Source organism: Dipodomys ordii, unplaced genomic scaffold (genome assembly GCF_000151885.1).
Source record: "Dipodomys ordii isolate 6190 unplaced genomic scaffold, Dord_2.0 Scaffold132, whole genome shotgun sequence".
Taxonomy (NCBI): Eukaryota; Metazoa; Chordata; class Mammalia; order Rodentia; family Heteromyidae; genus Dipodomys; species Dipodomys ordii.
The window spans coordinates 2339413-2361287 of NW_012267348.1; the positions used below are offsets into that span (position 1 = coordinate 2339413).

General features: G+C 37.6%; 1 protein-coding gene across 1 annotated transcript in view; it reads right to left on the reverse strand.

Annotated features, from left to right (window-relative positions):
* Positions 1 to 21875, reverse strand: part of Cacna2d3 (calcium channel, voltage-dependent, alpha 2/delta subunit 3) — a 935068-nt gene that overhangs the window by 38584 nt on the left and 874609 nt on the right. The window contains exon 35 of the mRNA XM_013030732.1: positions 14317 to 14428. Within this exon, the coding sequence (XP_012886186.1) occupies positions 14317 to 14428 (112 nt within the window). The remainder of the gene's footprint in view (positions 1 to 14316; positions 14429 to 21875) is intronic.

Consider the following 21875-nt stretch of genomic DNA (forward strand, 5'->3'; position numbering starts at 1 on the left):
TGCAAATCGATGGTATGTCTCTGGAGTGTACTTTTTTGGATCTATTAAAATTGCAAGTATGTGTACCTTCTGACCTATCCATTCTTCTAGTAGTTTATCATAGAGACAAATTAGGTATTATTCAAAGATATTGTTTCTCCTTGTTGCAAGCAGCCAGTGTTTTGGAGCAACCCCAAAGTACAATTGGGGATAAATGAAATTGGCCCCTAAATGAAATTCTAGGAAATCTTCAAAGAAACAAACAAATCTATATAATGATGTGCTGATAGTTTCAGATCTATAAAATCAAAGACAAATGTACAGTCTATACTGTATGTGTTATTCACGTTAAAAAAAATACCCAAAGTGGCCGGCACTTGTACGGGCGACCCTGGAGGGGCCCTCTAGGGCCTGGAAGGAATAAATGAGGAGAGAGGACACATGGATTGTGAGCAGGAAAGGATTTCGTTGATCATCCCTTATGTACAACTTCAATTATTTACCTTTTTTGTGTTTCCTACTTTGTATGATTTCAGTTAGTTACTAGTTACTTTAATCTCGGCAGCTATGCAGAAGCAGTAATAGGGTGAAGAGACTCCCAAAGGATGGGCTTTTTAACTTAGAGCCTTTTCTTCCTCTACCTTCTCTGGACCACGCTTCTCTATTCCTAAAGAAAAATCACAAAAAGCTCCCTGTCAGCTCTCAGGATCAGATTCCTGAGAGCTGACAGGGAGCTTTTTGAGAAGCTCAGAGCTTCTACTTGTTTTCAAAATAGACAAGTGTCTTTAAATATTACATAAAATAGCCATTGTCCAAGCGACTAGAATTTTATTCTACCCCATTCTACCCCATCTCCACTCCCGGTTGCGCACACTTCATAAAGTTATTCTTATGGAAAATCTTAACCTCGACTGAGAGTTTTCTACTTTTCACATGAGGTCCTATGCCAAGTGCTAGGCATAAAGGAATGCCCCTATCTCCAGTAACTCAGTATAAGAGCTCCCAGCTATTAAATACTAGGTGCCAGGCTACAGGCAGCCCTTTCTATAAGTATCCCCTATCCTAGCTACATCTACCTTCTTACACATGCCAATTTTACAGATGAGTAAAAGGCACTAAAGGAAGAGAGCTACTTACTTGCTGACAAAGGCCACCCAATTAGGAAGTGATGGCATTGACGATCCTATCTAGGTATTCATGATATCAATGCTAATGTTTTCCCCCATACTCCACACAATCTCCCTTGGGTTTGTAGGCGATGATAAATTATGGAGATTTCCATAATTCTGGCATTCAGAAGGGTGTGGTTCTTGCCACGGATATCTGTAGACTTCTTTCCATCACAACATGCTTAGTGTCCAGGCAAAACCCTGATGTTGAGATGAACAACTCAGTCTGATAGATGTCTACATATATGACATTACCATGACATTCAGTAGACGCCAACAGGTATGCTCTCCCAGCCTGGACTCACTCCATATTGTGAACTTAATTAACCTCCAGCACTTAAAAAAGTTCTTCTCAGCTTCAGCTCTCTACTTGGTGAAAGGTAAATGAAATAGAGAAAATGGAAGAGAAATGTGGAGAAGGACACAAATCTTTTGGCAGAAAAACAGGCATTGAGGAAACAACGACTATATATGAATTCTCACAGAGGCTGAGATCTCCTGATGCAACATGATTCAACAGAAAGGGACCATTCAAGACTCTATCATCTAGATGTCAATGTAGCAGTGTTTTGTGTGAGAAGCATCTTAAATAGTGATTATGCACCCCTTTTGTGATTCTGAATCATGCTTGGGTCTGATGCTCACCCATTTTTCCTTTCCACAAAAACTTAATCAATGGCCAGTTGGCTGTTGTGTTCATTAAAGTCTTGACTTCATCTTTCCAGGCATGAAAATGTACTGAATGGATACCTCATGAGAATGTTGAAAGGAGTGACACTGATCAAGATGCATTGCATTCATAAACTGTGATTTGTTAAATGGCAACTCCATTGTACAACTAAAGATAATTTAAAAAAATCAAAGGAAACTTACATCTCCCTAGAAAAATTGACCATTGAAAAAATGGATTGTTAGCCAAACAACAGCGGCTCATGCCTGTGATACTAGCTTCTATATTTGAGAATCATAATTCAAAGCTAGTCTATGCACAGGAGTCCTGGAGAGTGTTATCTCAAGTTAACCAGCAGAGTCTGAAGTGGAGCTCTGGCTCACGCGGTAGAGCACTAGACTTTAGGGCAAGAGTTAAGAGACAGCACCCAGGCCCTGAGTTCAAGCCCCAGGACTGGCACACATGATTCTTTCCTTGAGTGTATAAAATGTCCCTTGAAAAACTGGGTTGTATCTAGAAATTATGTGTCTATATCCAAGGGGCTGCATTTCAGGCAGCATTGCCGCTTTGATCCCTGCCTCTCCTTTAGTACTTCAGATAAGGCTCAATACGTATCCATAGGGGACAAGCTGGAGAAGTAATCAACATACATCTATAGGGGCTTGGTTACTTGCTAAGCCTCTTCAGGTACAGTACTGGGCAGAGCAAGGCAGGGAGCACAGATTGCTCTTTGACATCGGGCTGGTGGGGTCACCGCACAAACCACCACTGGGAGGGAGACAATGCACCGCATAAATACAGCCTCCAAGCATCAATGGTGTGGATACAGCTCTGTGCTCCTCCAGTCCCCATGCAAATAAACATTCTAAAAATATGCCTGGGCTCTCCTGGTATCCTAACCCTCCGGCATGGAAGAGGAAAGCCGCCCCACGTTGTAAGCTCAGCCAAACGTCCACACACTCCCACCCTTCTTTCCCACACATGAAGAAATGGACAAATGGGAAATTGTTTGTGAGACTAATTCATGTCAGGTAGAGACCTGCCCAGTCATTCTACACATGTGCCCCTTTTATTTTCCATCACGGACTAGGGAGGGAAAACAGTAATTTACATTTCCTGTACTAAAACCTCTCCAAACACTGCTTATCAAAGAACAAGATAGCAACACCTACACAACAACATGAACACTATCACAATCTCAGTGTTGTGATCATCTGGAAATGAGGCACTGGTTTTTAGCTCTTTGAACATCTGAGGAGCATCAGTGAAGATCTAGCCCAAGCACAGTGCTTCTCTGAGCTGAGTTTAAAAAGGATCGATGTAATCCTTGACCAGAAGTTTGAATCCCAGGTTGCAGTGTAAGTTTGGACTACATTTCCACTTTATGGCAATACTTCAGCAATTCAAAATAAAGTTCCTAAGATAAGCATGTTCCTCCTCTCTTTTTTGAAAGTTTAAAGCCAAGACTTTTTTTTTTTTGCTAGTAACCACAAACATACAGCACTAATTAGGTTGCATTGTAAGAGCTAGTGTTAGACTTACTCAATCTTGGCCCCAATCCCATCTTAGAAATAAAAAGGCCGCCTTTTATTCTGAGCTGAGTGGTCCAGCCTCAGTATTATTGGACAAACTATTGGAAAAAGTCTGCATTTGCTGGAGTTTTTTTTTAAAACATCTCTTATGCTAGAAAGACATGTTTCTATCTAGAAGTCACTGTCAAGTTTTTGAGATGTGGAACAGGAAGAATACTAGGGAGAAGTTGCAGGAGGAAGCTTCTGTTCTTCCAATGCCACATGAGCAAGACAGGAAAATTCAGCAAGGAACAAACTTGACTTGGGTACCCACAGTTTTGCCCATTATCGCATGGTAAGGCAGAAGGGTGAAATGATACTGAGACAACCGGGGGTAGGGGGAAAGGCAGAGATATGGCCCTCTGTCTCTGGAAGGAAGAATCTAACCTTCTGTCCTTTTCTCCCTTTGGAACAGAAAGTTGACAGTTTGATCCATTTGACATTTGATCCATTTGAAAAGGCCACTAGTAATATATGGAAACTGAGCCACATTTATTTCTTATTTAGACAAGATCAAGGAAAGTATGTTAGGAGGAAATCTATACAGCGGGAGGTGCAAAGAGATTTCAATCAATGCTTGCAGATTAAGTATTTAAAAACTGTTATTTTCCTTTTATTTTTTAAGACAATGTCTTATTATAAAGCCCAAGCTGGTCTGAAACTTACCATCCTCCTACCTTAGCCTCTAGAGTGATGGGATAAAGGTGTGAACCACTATGCCCAGCAAGCAATTATACATTAACATTTCAAAATTATATTCTTCATGGCACTGATGTTCTCCTATGGAAAAGTCTGTATCCAAATTGGGTAACAAAGTATCTGATCACTAATGAATACGTATGACTTAGAATTTGGGATTCTAACATTTTTCTGAACTAAAAGCTCAAGTAGTACAGGGAAGGGGCAAAAATTTAAGAGATACTTAATCTCGGTCAGTCTTGCTGAAGCCAGATCCTCACCATCTCTTTTTCCTGAATGAAAATGAGTTTTGCCTCGGGACTAAGAAATCTAGGATAGGAACTTGCCTGAAGTACTGTGGTTTTCCTGAATTCCAGCACAGAGGGGTTGGTGGACTTTGTGCTGTAACAAATCTTTTCCATTTATAAAGCAATTCCACTGTGCTAAGTATGGGGGTTGTACATCTTGTTTTTAGCCTATGCACAAACCTTAAGTCATTATTATGCCCATTATAGAGATAAGCAAACTGACACCCTCCCTGAACATTTAAATAATTGGTTAGTGTGGTGGCCCAGGCTGTCTCTAGTGCCTGTTGTGGGATGCATCTATTTTACAGGTAGTCTCTAGAATACTCACCTTGAAGAAACACTTGCAGGGTACTCACTGAGAACAGGTTGAAGGCTTGTACTAAAGTACCCACCAAAGCATGAGACCTCCACATGAAATCAGAGTCCTTTATAAGAAAGCATAATGCCTGAACTATGGGTCTCAGAACTGTAGCCCAGGAAATGTGCTAACACGCTATGTGAACAATTGCTTTGTTCAGCCTACTGGACAAATGAAAGGTATGTGGAGAGAAGAGAGTGTACCGGTAGTGGAGCTGTGTATGTATCCTGAAGAGAAATGGAAACCAATGTAATTTTTATGAAAAGTGATGAGTGATATTACCAAAAAGCAAAGTCCACACTATAAACAAGAACAAAATGAAACAAAAATGAATTGGCTTTAGATATGAACATCTTGCCAACACTGAAATGTGACAAGTCTTTTAAAGCATTAGGCTAAGAAAGGTCGTGTGCATTTAAAGTTTTGTTTTTGATTAGTTACTTTGAACTGGCTAAAGGTATTAAATTTTGCTATGGATTCTTTCACCCAGGAAACCTTTGTGGATCCCTTTTATCTGAAAATGTGTGTGCTGGGGGGGTGGGGTAAGGGACTGAGGTTATCAAGAGGTAAAATAACATACTAGAGAATCATAAACCATTACATTCTTCTTAGACATCCACTTCTGTAAACTTGTTGACAGTCACAAATGCCCAGAAAATATGGGCTGAGTTGTTTTCGATTGCTGTTTGAATAACAGATTAATTTAATAATCAGTGGGGTAGTGAATGACAAAAATTATTGGTTAAGGCAGCCAAACCACCAACCCTAATGACATTCTTATGTAAATTCTTATTTTCTTTTAGGCTCCTGCATTCTTAATAAACCCTATACTTTTGAAAATCCGTTTTTAAACATTACATCGTATCCATCCATACTATAATATATATCTGTCTGCACTATACACAGATAAATGTCCATTTTGGGAGTTGCCAACTTGAAGGTTTCTATTTAGAGCAACTGAGCCACTTGTCTACAGATTTTCCATAAAAAAGAAAAAAAAATCTAACGATGCTGGAAACTATACACAGTGATAGGGTCAGGAATAAGGCAGGCTTTGATGAAGACCAAAATGACCTCTGTATGCCTACTACCATCAGCCCTGGTGTCCTGAGATCAAGCAGAATGTTGAGACACTAGGTTTGGCCCAACCTCTCCTAAGAGATGGGCAGATTGAGGCTAGGCATGAAAGCACCAATGGTAGCTGAAGCATGTCCCTAAGGGAGGGGCATAGTTTTGGGGGACTATTGCTCTATGACTTACCATTCCTTGTGGAAGAAAGTAATCACTGCCTTGAGACTCATTTGTAATGGACACAGTGTTTTATGTTCCATTGCGGAAGGCAAGATGTTTTTCCATGAAAAAGATCTTAGTGCATAATTTCTAAAATACTATAATTTTCACCAAACTCAGTTTCCAGTTCACTACTAGCCAAATGTTATAGCGCTGTGTTATTTTTGAATGCCATTACTCCTGACCTGAAGTTACCTACCAAACTGGTCAATTAGTAAATGTCTTAAAAAAATTAGACCTGAAAAATCTCATTCCTTTTGGAGAAAAAGTGGACAGATTCCCACAAAGCACATATGCAGATTGGGTTTTTGATTGCCACCAATTGTGTTGGCTATTGTTCTGAATTGGGCCATCAGAGATAAAAATCAAATAATATCCTTTTCCTCCTTAGCATACTGCATTCCAAGAATGCAAAGCTTACACAAAACGTTAAGTGATACCTTCATTGGCACATCTATAAAGACTCAGATGTATATCCCAGTAAATTGTACAAGGGAGCAGTGGAAGATATAAAAGGATAGGCAAAGACAGGTCTAAGAGGGATCAGTTTTTCAAAAACACCCGAAGAGCCTAGGGTGTATCAGTCTAATTTTATATCCTATATCTATTACACCAGCACTTAATCCACCTGCGTGCACACTGTGACTGTAGGGAACAGATATGTGACAAATGGCTGTCAAATTGAATGATTTCTGTTTTGGGGACCCACTTTGTCACTGTGGTAGCTGTATTCTCTCCCATCAGCTAGAATATGATCATTTCTTCTCACCTGTAAGCCTTTTGGTTGTTCCATGTCAATGTGAAGAAAATATCTGAAATCTTTAAAGACTAGTTCTTCTTAAGAAGATCAACAGGATGAAACCATTTGGCCCTCTTCTTCCCTTATCTTCTCTCTCATTGCTCCACAGCTTTCCTGATCTTCCCACAATATGTGGTCTTTCCTCTGCCTGGATGCACACACACATTTCCTCCTCTGTCCCCAGTGGCCTTGCATAGGAGCTATTTGTTCCAAGATCCCAAGTTTAAATCTTTATGCTTCCCCCCCTCAAAGTGTACTAAAAAGGGAAGGAAAAGCATAAGTCGCTATTCTTCTGATATCCAGGCCCAGGTCTTTATTGACTTCTGTAGCATAAAATGGAAATGTGGGATGGTTCTCTTGAAGCCTCATGCAAAGTGGGGTGGTACATGCCTAAAATCCTAGCACTAGAGAAGCAGAAACAGGAGGATCATGAATTCCAGGCTATTCTAGGTTACACAGTGAAATACTGAATCAAAAACAATCACAGAACAAGAAATTTTTCTTGGAAAAACATTTTTTTCTATAGGTTGTGGTGATTTTCCTCATGATAATAAACCTTGATGACCTCATTCAGCCCATTGCCCTGTTATTTCCTGAGTCTCCAACCCAGCAGGGCTTCATCGCCCTAAACCAGCTTCAACTAGTTACCCATCTCATCCACTTGAGGCCCAGCAGAATTGCTGGACCAAAGCTAGAATGCAGTGACCTCTGTTGACTGAATGAAAAGCAAGTATTTGTTTGGCTTAAAATATTTAATCAAACTGGTTTCTAAATACGAGCTAATAAGGAATAATACTTTTGCCTTAGGAACCTCATGATAGAATAAGAATCCTAAATCACTCTTCCACATATGATTGCCTATCTTTGCTAAGAGATACTGGTTACCTGGTCAGTTTGCAGTTGTGAAGACTCCAGCTCGAGTGTTTAACAGTTATGAAATTGGTGGTATTTACTTCACACAGTTTTCCTTTTTCTATGGGAAATACTAGTTAAATATTAGTAGACTATGAAAAGGAAAATTCATATTTCAACAGAATGTGTTAGAAGTATGTATATATGGCATATATCTCAGTTCAATTGGAATCTCTAACAAAATGTGTTAGATGGAGTAATCTGTTGACAATAGAATTGAATTGTTCATAGTTCTGGAGGCAAGGGAGTTTTAAGACCAGGGCACAGCAGACTCAGTGTCTGGTGAGAGCTCCCTCTCTGTTTTAATGATTGCTCCCTGCAGCACTATACTGACAAGGAAGAAGACACAAACAGACCTGCTCGCTCAGTTTTCTCCTGTAAAAGTCCTAATCCCAGAAGTGGAGGTGTGGCACGAGTGGTAGAGCTCTAGCTTTAAGTGGGAAAAGCTAAGAGAGAGTCTGAGTTTCACTCAAGCATCTAGAGGAGAATGAGGGAAGGGGAAGAGGGAAGTAAAGGAAAAGGAAAAGGAAGAAGGAGTGAGAAGAAGAGGAAGGAGGAGGAGGAGAAGGAAGATAGAACAGGAGGAGAGAGGAGGGAAGAGGAGGGAAATGGAAGAAAAGGAAGAGGAAGAGAAGGAAAAGGGAGGAGAGACGATGGCAGAAGAGAAGAGGAGAAAGAACAGCTACCACAACATGAAATCAGCTGGAACACCTGTCTAGCAATCACAAGGCCCTAAATTTAAATCTCACTACCACAAAAAAGAAAAGAATTGAGAAAAAGCACAAAATATAAAAGTCCTAATCCCATTTGTGTTGTGAGTCAAGGTTCTGTAAAGAACTTGCTATTTACACTAGCATACTGAAGATTAGACTATGACTGCAATTTAGTGGACATTCACACATTCAGCACACTGAATTATGCATTGCAGTACACGTGGCCATTAAGTTTTTACTTTGTTCCCATCATTCTAAAATCACACACCACTTTTCTCTTTTAATTCTGTGATAAGCCCAAGATACACTTACTAACTATTATTTCTGCAATTAAAGGGAGGAGCTGAGTTTTACAGAATTAAAACTTTTCTTGCTAGGGTCATACAGTAATTAATGAGTCAGGACTCACACTCTGATCTCTGCAGCCCCTGGGCTGAGCCACCATCACTCAGTGCTTTCCTGTGGGGCTCTAGCAGATCCCCAGTGGGAAGATTAAAACTATGACATGGCAGACTGAGCAAATATGCAAGCCATGCGCTGGATAGCACAGGAAACCTAAGCAAACATGTTTAAGTACAAGAGAACTTACAAGGAGAAAAAACTACTGAAAGCCAACTTGCACATTCACAGTTAAGTGTAAAAAAGTTGATAATCTGGCCCTGTCAAAGGCTCTGAAAAGGAAAAGCAATACTGCCCATGAGAAATCAGACTTCTAGCCTGCTTAGGGAAAATATTTACTATAATTAAATGGTGCAGACACTCCTAAATAAAAAAAAAACTTACATAATAGTTATTCCCACAAAGTCACTGCTAATAGGATGCATTACAGAAGTCCAAAAGCAAATTACTGTAAAAAGAAATTCAAGCTCTATGCTGTTTTCACAGAAATAATAATTAATAGTAAAGATCACATTCTAGTAAAAAAGCAAAAACTTATGTGAGCAAACAATCTACCATAACAGTAAGTAGACAGAAAGCAAAGATCATTATCCTTAAACTTAAAGTACTTGAACCATCAAAACAGGCTGTCATAATTTAATGCAGAGGTCTAAGACAACTGGGTAAGACAAATGCCTATTTTCAAATGAAGCAAATAAAACATTTAGGAAGTCATCTATACTGGAGAGTAATCAGATATTTTAAGCAGCAGACCAAAAGGAAACTAGTGAATTTCAATCTGAGTTTAAACACATTACACAGAATAAAGTACATAAACAAACAGATAAATTTGAATCTAGAATCACTTCAGTTAAAATGGCAGATTATAAAAATGTACAGTATAACTCCATCAGAGAAGGGGAAAGTCAAGCTACTTACAAAGGTACAAAGTTTAAAGTCAGTAGACAAGGAAGGAATACTTTCAAAATATTCCAGTTTAAATTCTGGCCAGTGAGATAATCATCGCAAAGTACATGTGAAATTAAATAAGGAATTTTAGCTAGGGAAGGAGAAAGTTTACCATTCCCAAATAATTCCTGATGAAACTTCTAAAGTGCTGTTTAAAAAATCATTTTTAAGCAATGGTGAGTAAACAAAGGTGGCAACAGAAGTAAACATGTAATTTACCATATTCAGCAGCAAGAGCAATGAAATATTTTTGGACTAAAACTAAATGCTTAAATATCTGAGCTCAATGGAAATCAATCCCAAGTTCAAGGGTTCTAAGTTTTTGCTTGTTTTGTAGGAGGGAAGGGGCTCTACCAATAGGGACATGTTAAACTTTATAAAGGTAGGAGGGTAGCTAGTAAGAGGACACGTGATTCTGTGCATAAAAACAAGTAAAAAGAATAGAGAAAACACTACAAATTCAGATAGAAGGCAAAACAAAACGCAACAAAAAGTCAAAAAATGGAGAAAAAGAAGAATAAGCAAAGGAAAAAAAGGGAAACAAAAAGGATATAAATTGATGGCAAAAATCCAAACTTATCAGTAAGTACAGCAAATTTTAAAAGATTAAAACTAGCATATAATAGAGACAATCAAAATGCAAAGCCAGCTATATCCAGTAAAACCCTAATGTATAAACAATAAAAGAGAGGAAAAGGGAAAATATTCCTAGGAAATATTTCCTGAGGAAGAACTATTTTATCTGTGCAATTAGCAAACTGAACAGATGTTAAGGAATGGAGTACTTTGTGTGTAAAGAGGGTAATTAACATAGGGATGAAAGTAATTATTAGGAAGATTACTACTCTTAACAGGGATGAACATGGTAATAGAAGCACAAAATATAGAAAGCAAGCAGAAGTTAATCTCAGGGGGAAAAATTCCATAGCTTGGGTAAAAGATTGACATCTAAACTAGAAACCCCTTCTACCACCACCACCACAAAAAAAAAAAAAAAAGAAACAAAGAAAAGAAAAAGGAGAAAGGAAAGTTTGACCTGAATCAGGACAATTGGTCCAATAAATAAATATTGATCCCTGTACCCCACTACTTGAGAGCACAACTTGCTTTCAAAACCATGTGGACAACTATTATAATACAAAGCAACTTCCCACACATAGTTAAAAGCATGCAGACATCAATCATAAAAAAGATAACTAGTGCATTAGGAACCTGAAAACGCTATTTAAACATTTACAGATAAAATTTAAGTTAGAAAATGGTTAGAAGTGGTTAATAATGAAAACATATATTAGATTGACGGAGATGCAGAAACACACAAGTAGGAAATACACAGGCAAGCTGAACATGAAACACAGAAATGTTCAAAAATGAAAACAGTAAACTCAAAGCATAGAAAACAAAACAAACATATTGCTGGCAGTCTGGAAAGGAAAAAAGAAAACTGGCAGGAGAGAGGCAGGAAGACAGAGACAAGGAAGATGTAAAAGCTCACAAGTCTGAAAGGGGGCAATGCAGTATAAATTTTCTCAAACAAATTAGAAGAAAGAATTTTAATGTTTTCACCACAAAGAAATTACAAATGTTAGGGAGAAAGATGCGTTAATCCTAGTTTGAATATTTCACACAGTTTATATCAATATTAAAGCATCATAATATATCACCCTATAAATGTGTAAAATTTTTATATATCAGTAAAATTCTTTTAAAAGAAAAGGTGGCAAAATCACAGATATGGTACCATTTCAATCAAAAAGGAATGCTATTTTTAAATATAGCCAATAAACCTAGAAAGTGAGATGAAATCAGCAATATTCCAAGAAATACAATCATTAAAATCATTTTAAAAAGAAAGGTTAGAGATACCTCACCACAAAAGAAATTGGCTCAATAGTGGTAAGTTACACAACTCACAACTCTCAGCCATTGGGATGTATATGGTTTCTACCATACCTACAAGAAATATATAGACTACCTTAAAATTAATGCTTCAATTATTACAGAATGAAAGTCTCCATGTGATTTTTCACAATTAAAAAGTATCTTAATAAAAAAGACAAGTGATAGTATAAGATAGGAAACTTTCAATTTTGACCATACATTTAAAATTTATGACATAATATGACCAAACTTAATTTACCAATATGCTTTTCCTTTCTTTTAATGAAAAGTTTTAATGTGGAAAATCAAGTATGTTTCACTTGTCCAATACTTAAGATCCTTAAGAGCATACACATAATCACACAGTCATGTATTTCTTAGTGACATTCTGAGATGTTGTCATTTGGTGATTTCATCACTGAGCATCACTGAATTAAGATAGTTACATCATCACTAGGCAATATAATCTAATATAGCCATAACCAGATGTGTGATCCATCGCTTTCCAAAATGTGATTGTGCAATGCATGATTGTATATGTATCTGAATGTACCATCTATTTTAAATTGGGAGATGTACAGTACATACTTCATCATAAAACGTGTACATTTAATCAATGTAAAAACATATTATAATTTAAAAGAAATTATTTTAAAATATACGATTATTTTTTTCATAAAATTTAACATCAATCCAGGCTTCAAATAATAACCAGAGCAACATAAATTCTCATGGAAGTTTTTCTTAAATAAATGAATGCTTAAGTAACAAAATTCCATTGCAATTCTAGAAAGAAATAATAAAAAATAGCTGCACAAATCTGACTGCATTGCACACTTATAATGGTTGAAGTAAATTTTGCATTATTTATATTTTGCTACAATTAAAGAAAATGCACACATAACATGATACTATTGGAACAATTATTTAAATTAAGAATCAGTCATGGTTGACTACACTTATTGCATCTATTCAGTAAGGTATCATGCCTAATGCAATAAACCACAAAACAATAATTAAGTATGGAGATTAGAAAGGAAAATGTTCACATATGCCATAACTGCTTATGCAAGAAGTCAAAGAATTAGACTAAACTAGTAGATCTAAAGCATTTATCCATTTGTTGGCTAGAAGATATTTAATACAGATAGAAAAGTGATATTCTCACATATTAGTGTAACACATTAGAAAACTACATTTAAATTTACTCTCTTATTCAAAAAGTGTAAACTTTTTGTAATATAAATAAAATTATAAGGTGAGTGAGAAACATAGAAATGTACATATAAATAAGGATATCTACTTAGTTTATGAATGGGAAGGTCAAGCATTATTAAAAAATAACAATTATCTTCAAATTAGTCTGTAACTAATGAAAACCAAAATATGAAATAATAAAGAGCTAAAGAGTATCAATACAACTTAGATGAACAAAAACTATGGTAAGGATATATGGCATCATATCTTCATATTACAAAACTTTAACTACTAATGATCTCTGACATGATATTGGTGTAAGAATTGACAAACCATAAAATCAGGAAACAAATCTGCATAGAGATGGGCTATAGATGTCATTATAAAATGACTGGAAATTAAAACTATTCAATAAAAAGTACAGATTAATAAGAATGCTTGTGTAAAATATACAAGGCCTTAGGTTTGATCCCAAACACTTTCCCTCTTCAAAAAAAAGAAAGCACAAGCCAATTATTTAAAAAAGGACCATATCAGAATCCTATCTCATACCACTTACCCACACATAAAAGCAAAATCCATTGAGATTATAGTTCTATGAAGGCAACATATTAAAGTACTTAGAAAAAAAGGAATGACACTGACCACAATATATTGTATTCATAAACTGCTTTGTTAAATGGCAACCCCTTTATACAGCTATTTAAAGATAATTTTTAAGTATAAGACAGTATCATTATGATATTAGAGCAGAGAATAATTTCTTAAACCAAGAAACGAAATTCACAAACCAAAGAATAAATAACACTATATTTTAAAAAACTTGAAGAGATAAACCTAGGAATAGGAAAACACATATACAATACAATGAGGATAATTATAAAGAAATAGTATCCAAAATACAAAATACCCAAATTAGTAAGAATAGATCAAATTACCCCAACAGGGAACTGCCCAATGGGAATGAGGAGATCAGAAACTCCAAGATGACCAATAAAACTAATAGAAGACACTTTATCCTATTAGTAAAAAGGGAAAAGCACATTGAACCACTGAGGAAACCATTTCTACTACAAGGGACTTGGCTGAATCTGAAACCTTGGTACCTGAAATAAAGAGACCTAAAGACATTCTTTGAACTCAGGGCTGAAATTGCCAAGTATCATTTAGGAAAATGCCAGTTAAGGCTTTCTTCAAATATCAACAACAAAAGCAATCTTTGTGCTGTTTGTCACATGCTTTGAATGCTTCTGAACCAACCCTGGACACACATAACAAGACTGAATGATGCTTCTTCCAAGTTGCTAGAAATACACCTTCATGCAAGAGGCCAGCCGTGCCTTTTGCCCTCTCAGTGTTAACTGTGTGTCCTGTCTAGACAGTTTTATACTAAGCAGAAAGGGGTATGTGGCAGGGAAGAGGAAATTGAGCTGAGATGGCTTACTTGGTGCAGTCTTCACAAGCAATGTTCCCAGTGGTCTCCTTGATGGTGCGCTCAGAGACAAAGGCAGGATATTCAGTATCACAAGGCTCCAGGGTCTGTTTCAGTTTCTGGGCTGGAGGAACAACAACAACAACAAAAGAAAAGGGATGAAGGATGCAATTCACAGGCTCGGTGTTGTGCCCAACAGCCCACAGCAACTCAGAATGCAGTTCTGCTTCTGCTGCTCTGAGATTTTTCTAGGCACAGCATAATGCATTATTTTCTAATTAGTCAAGTGATTTCGTCTGCCAAGCAACTCTATAAGCTATAATTCCTGAAGCAGTTGTGTTGGCTTGATCAGCTATCATTTATGCATCATAAGAATTCTATTTTCTATTTCTCTGGCCTCAGATTCACTTAGGTTTAGCAGCCACACATATGTACATCTGAAGAAATGTACAAAAGCTATGGCGTATTATTTAAGGTGAGACAAAGTTCATGATACAATTGCATGGTTTTATTGTACAAAGAACACTGAAATTTATAATAGTAAAATACATAATGTCTTTGAAGCGCAGCTCTAAACCAAATCCTACTATTTATGAAGTTCCATGTCCAATAATATCATGTCAATTTCAAAACACTAAATAATCCTGGTACATGGAGGAGCACATAGTAGGCACACTATAAAGACTTGGTAGTCAATTAAATTATTTTAAACAGTTTTTGTCCCGTGACTATGATCCAAAAAGTCTCAGTTTTCTTATTTGTAGACTATAAGATTAAGAGGTCTTCTCTCAGAAATTGACGTGAGAAGTGAGTGAAACAATATATTTTGGGAATTTGGTATATTACTGAAATGCTAAATAAATTCAGATAATAATGAGAGCCAGGACAGAAACAGCATAAGCAGTAGAACACTGCCATCATGATCATAATGGTGATGGCTCCTACAGCACAGTGGTTAATTAAGGCTTAAGACAAGTTGGAAAAAAATCCCTGCTCTGCTTCGTCTTGCTAGTCCTCAGTTTTCTTACCTGTAAAATGGGGATGCTAGTGGTAACAGGTACACTTTACAGGAAGCCTGCTCACTAATATTTTCCCAATAGAATGCTTGTAGGTTTCCAACATACCAACTTTGTATAAAGTTTATGGACACTGTCTATATAGAAATATATGATTTATGTTTGTAATTCCCAAACAGGAAGGTTGTAACAAAGCGTTGTGTAATTGCAACTTCTGAAGTTACATTCCAGATATCTCTAGTTGAATGTCAGAACTATGCATGGTAAGCTGTCCATCCTGGAATACTGTGGCTTTGAGAGTGCCATCAGTGTGACGGACTGTTGGCTAGCAATTAGGTAATTGTTGGATGATCACTAAAGCATTTATATACTAACATGATTGTTTCTTATGGAAAGGCTCTTTCACTGAGTTCTCTTTACCTGGAGAAAATATTTTGGGGTTGAAATATAATAAAGTTTTTCTTAGTGTAGCCAGAGCATGAGACTTCAAGAATGGGTCAGTTATATTAAGACGAGATGCCTATCATCACCTCAAATGGAATGGCATAAATGGATGAAAGCAAGGGCATCTCCTAACAGAGTGACACATGACATCTACACACATGCCATGCACATATATACAGACTGCATAAAATGCCAGCTACAGGGCTAAGTAGTAACCACCAGTACGCATTCTGCTACTGCTGTGTGACATCAGCTGGGTGGTTAGCCTTTCTACTTATTAGTGTCCTCCTTTCCACCCAGTTCATGAGAACCATTTGGAAGTCATGGGCACACTGTGAGTCCTATTTAAATGTAGGCTGTTGCTGCTCCATGACTTTTCTCTTTCCTCCTCTGGCCTTTTCCTAGCCATTTCTTTTTGGGTAGTAATTTCAAGCCAATGGCTGTCTCTCTGATTCCACTGGTTATAAGGACTTCGCAATCAGTACTGTCCAATCTCCACTGGTTATAAGGACTTCGCAATCAGTACTGTCCAATCTCCACTGGTTATAAGGACTTAGCAATCAGTACTGTCCAATCCCCAGTACCTGGCAGTACTATTCCTGGGAAGGGCCACCAAGCTAACGATGCTCCCAAATTGGTGCTTTACAAGTGAGTGGACAAAGAATAAGGATCCTCAGTGGCATGGCAAGTTACCTTCCCTTCAGGTGATAGGTAACATCATCTCCCAGGCCCATGTCACAACCCAGAGGAACATTTAGTGGGAATCTCATTTTCCCAGCTCTTACTCTATGTCTCTGTGTTGTGAGGAGGAAATTTTTACCACTTATTTTTATATATTAAAGATGACTTTTACTTTGAAGTGATCTCAAAGTCATGGAAAATCTCACGTAATTTTTAGATTCATGAAATTCTGAAAGAGTTCAGAATTCCGGAGCCATTTGTTAAGTTGTCAACACAAAGCCTTTAAATATTATTATTATTATTATTTTGCTTTTTGAATGAGTACACATCAATGCAAGAGGGTTTCACTGTACTAATTCCCTAGATGGGTACAGTGTACTATGAACGAGATTGCTCCCTCCATTGTGTTCCTTAGCTGCCATCCTTCCTTCCTTTTAAAAGTTGTTTGGTGGATTTCATTATGCTGTTTTCATATTTATGTTTGCACTTTGATCCTCTTCACTCCTCAATACCCTTTCCTTTCCTTTCTCCCTTCCAGATGATTCCCCCCAGCAGTCCTTCTACATTTAAGTCTCATGACTAGCATCACCTTCATTATTTTGATTCCACATTTGAGCAAGACCCTGTGATAGTTGACTTTTTGAGCTTGTTATATCTTGTTCCACATACAGTCTAGTTCCATCTATTTTTGTGTAAATGGCATAACTGTATTTCTCATTATGGTTGTGTTAATATTCCATGGTATACACCATGCTTTTAAAAACCCATTAATCTGTTGGGTACCTCAATTTCTTTTATTTGCTTTTCTGTCTTTTTATCTTTGGGAGATGAAATTAAAACCTCATTGGATCTGGCTACAATTTGATAACATTTTCTCAGTTGTTATTCTTTTAATTTTTTTTTTTGGCGGTTGTGGGGCTTGAACTCTGGGCCTGGGCACTGTCCAGTTGTTATTCTTTTAATCACTTTTTATGGAGAACAATTCTGATTTTGAATTTAAGAAGTTCCCTTTTAGCTAGGCGACAGTAGCTCACGCCTGTAATCCTAGCTACTCAGGAGGCTGAGATATGAGGATCACGGTTCAAAGTCAGCCCTGGCAGGAAAGATTGTGAGAATCTTATCGCAAATAAACCACTCAGAAAACTGGAAGTGGTGTTGTGGCTCAAGTGGTAGAGCTCTAGCCTTGAGCTGAAGGGACAGGGCCCAGGCTCAGAGTTCAAGGACTTCAAATGACAAAAAAAACATTATAAAAAAAGTTCCCTTTTATCTTTAAAGAACTTTGAATTTCAAAAAAATGAATTAAAGTGAAATAAAGGTTAACCACACAAAGTCAAAGATTATTAGTATATATGCCATATGCAAATAGCATATAAAATCTATACATGGAAGAAGCTATGTTATGGAATTTCTGTGTGCCAGATGCTGTTGTGCTTTACATGTATTAATTTACGCAATAATAAAATATGAGATTAAAAAATAAACTGAGGTAGGAACAATTTTGATCTCTGCCTGCAGACAGTTCAGTGGAGGCATGAGGATTGGAATAAACAATTTGCCCAGGGAGGCAAAGAGAAAATTTAAACTGGAGCTATTTGTCTGTAGCACATATGTTTCTCTGCTTTGTGGAGTTGAGCCAATGAAAGGAAGAAAGAAAATGTCTTTGGGGCAAACAGTGAGGCAGTACACACACACACACACACACACACACACACACACACACACTCACACACTCACATACACATGATTTAAATAAGCCCAATAATTTCACCATCTCTAATTCTAATTGCCTGGGCCCAGCTTCAGTGGAATGAGTCCAATCCTTCCTATGGCAAAACTCATTTGGCCATGATACTTTCTGGAAATGAAATGCTTTTCCTTTGACAATTGTATGGTTCCCTGGTTGATGTGCTGATAAACGTTGAGTCTATTTGCAGCATGACTACAGATTGGCTGGAAGTTATTTGATGTGCTTTTGGGGCAATGTACAAATTATATAAAACCATGGCCACATTGGATCTAAATAACATGGACCTTTCTTTATCTAGAGTGCTACAGAAAACACCCTACATATTTTCCAGGCACTACTGTTATCTGTGGAACTTCAAACCAATAGCCAAATTTGACACCAGTCTGTTGGGGTTATTTAATTCTGGGCATTGAAAACTCATAGTCGTACAAAAGTACAGACATAAAGTATGGTGCTCTGGAAGGGCAGTTCCTTCTGTTTCCAAAAAGAACTGAAAGTTAAACATCAGATTGTCCTATGTCTCATAGGGAGTGATACATCATGTACTTTTCTTTTCTTTTTCCAGTGCTGGGAATTGAACCTGAGATCTTTTTCATGCGATATGTGTTCTACCACTAAGCTATGCCTTCAGTCCACCACCATTATTATTTAGGCAGCAAACAACCAAAACCTTTGTAGCCAATGCTCTCTAAGCACTTGCTACATACTGAACACAGTACCAGGTCATTTGTATGAATGAATCCTCATCACTACATGGTGAGTGAGGCTCTGCTATTCCTTGTTACATATAAAGAAACAAAATCTCAGTGAACTTAAGATGCTTTGCCCAAAGTCACACTGCTGTGAGTGGTACGGTCCAGATGTGAGCAGTCTTTACTGTCACACCACTCTGCTTCCTTCCCTAGTGATAGTGGATATCTAAAGCTGAGGTCACCATGACCTGCTACTCACTGTGAAGCATCCAATGGAGCATCCACACAATTGAATTTCTTTAATTTTCCCTTAGCAACAAATGTCCCTAATGAGAATTACTGACTTGGGTTCACTGCAATTATGTGCAGACAATTGGGAGTGAATAGATTTGCCATTTGAAAAGCCTTCCTCTTTTTTTTTTGTCTCTGTGAATGCATTCCCATTCATGACTGGGTGCCAGCAAGCTCCCATTCCCTTTGTGCAACTTCACAAAATGATACCTTTGTGATAATCAAGCAGAAATGGGCTTCCACAGTCCCCTTCATTAAGGAAACAAAGCAGATAAACAGTGTAATTATGGATTCCATTTTTAGCTGAAACAAAGATGTATGTCTCCGTTCAGGGTTTTTATCTAGCAAGGGAAGGGTAGACTTAAGATGAAGAGATCTTGCAAATGAATATGGTGTTGAAACTTTTTCCATCTTACACTGGTTTATGATTTATGTTTCCTTTAAATAAGACATCAGTGGATAAGTTAACTTGCCTCCATGTATCCTATTCATCTATCCTATTCCGGCCCAATAGATGACTACAGGTCTGAATGACAGTTCTAGTATAGCATCCAGCTCAACATCTAGGTGCAAAAAAAGGAAATCAATATCCTGGTGGAAGGCATATTTTGGTTTAGGTCTGAGTCATTATCCATCCACTACACATACCAGATAGCTATCATCTATGAATCTAAGCATCCACCTATCTGTATAGCTTATAATTTATGACTAGCTTTCTCTGAAGTGATTATCAATGTCCACTTCTCTGGTATGTTGAAGGGTTTGATAATAATTTCAACAGGATTACCAGCTTTCGGGAAATGCCAAACCATTCTATATTGATATACCACATGGCATCAATGTAGTTATTGGACAAGGGCATTTTATATTCTTTAGGAAGAAATTCTCACAGTATGGCAATAGAGTGAGGTGGCCTTTGGAATTATCCATTAGGAAGCTACTAAGACCCTTGTGATAGAACACAGAATTAAAGCATCTCAATACTCCTTTTCAACAACTAAAATTTAGACAAATGTTGGACTAGCTGTGGTGGGGTGAGAATCACCCAAAATGCATCTAGAATTCATACAAAGACTATATCCTTCTTATTCCTCACCCTCTGCCCTGCTAGTCCACACAATGACTTCTCAGCAGTAGCATTACTGATATTTTGTTTTGGGGTCTGTTTTGTGGATTGAAGTATATTTAACAGAATCTCTAGCCTCTACTCACTTGCCAGTAGCAAGTTATAAAACAAAAAAATGTTTCCAGATATTGTAGAGATTCTTGGAAGGCAGAATTGATGGCCCCCTATTGAAAATCACTGACTTAGGCAAAGATCACAATGACTTAAATCCCACAAAACTAAAAAATAAGCATTGGATCTAAGATCAAAACAAAGAGTATGAGAAGATGTCTAAGGTGCCCCCCCTGCAAAAAAAACACCTCAAATAAAACAGTTCAAGGTGAGTATTTTGTCCACACCCTAAACTTTGGTGGAGGCTAGATTTAAAGGTGATGAACCAGGAGTGTTAAATTGGGAGAGGAGGGGATTGTGCATGTGTGTGTGTGTGTGTGTGTGCACACGCGTGTGTGTGTGTGTGCGCGCACACGCGTGTGTGTGTGTGTGTGTGTGTGTGTGTGTGTGTGTGTGACAGAGAGTACTAGACCTTGAATGGAACTGATGTACTACCTCTTGAGCCACACTTCTGACATTTCACTCTTTAGAGATAGGTATCTCTTGGATTTCTCTGCCTGGGCTGTCTTTGAACTTCAATCCTCAGATCTCAGTCTCCTGAGTAGTTAAGATTATAAGCATAAACCCTAAGTGTCTGGCTGAAAGTTATAATTTGAATATGAAATGTCTGCCACAAGTTCATGTGTTAAATGCTTGCAGCCAGGTTGGTGGCACTACTTTTGGAAGTGATGGAAATTTTCAGAGGTGATAATTTTTGACTAAGACACCTGGCTATTTCTTAGTGTGCTCAGGGCTGAGGAACAATAAGCTGGTTTTCTTCAGTGCTGTGCTGGTCAGTCTTTTTGTCATGGTGACCCAGTACTTGAGAGAAACAACTTAAAAGGAGGAATGATTTACTTGGTTCACATTCAGAGGTTTTACTCCATAGTTAGTTGGCTCCATTACATTGGAGCTAAAGTAAGGACAGCGTGGTAGCAAGAACATGTGCGGGAGGAGACTGTTCATCTTACGACAGAGGAACAGGAAAGGCCAGAGACAAAGTACAGTCCCGAAGAAACTCCACAGTGATCCATTTCCTCCTGATGAACCCTACCTCTGTACTCATCTTCATAACCAGAGGACTTGCACATTTTATCTTTCACAAGCACATTATGTCTATTGTTACCACCACTGATAAATGAGGAAAACAAAGTCCAGAGAGACAAGTGATCATGCTCAGGACTTTCCAGTTAGCCAAAGGTGGAAGAGGGGTGTTCAAATCCAGAACAATCATTCACAGGCAGAACAGCTACCCTGGCTTCTGAGTGATCATAGTGTTATTTGGAATATGTGGGGATTTGTCAATGGTAATATAGAGAGCTGTCATAACCATTCCTTTGACCACTATTAATGCATTTCTTCCTTGTAATCTCATTTGCCTTTTTAAATTTAGCCTGTTTATGCAAAATGTTGGAAAAGTTATTCCTATAAAAATGAAAAAATAACAAGTACCTATGTAATAGATGCCTTCTCATTTCTTTTGC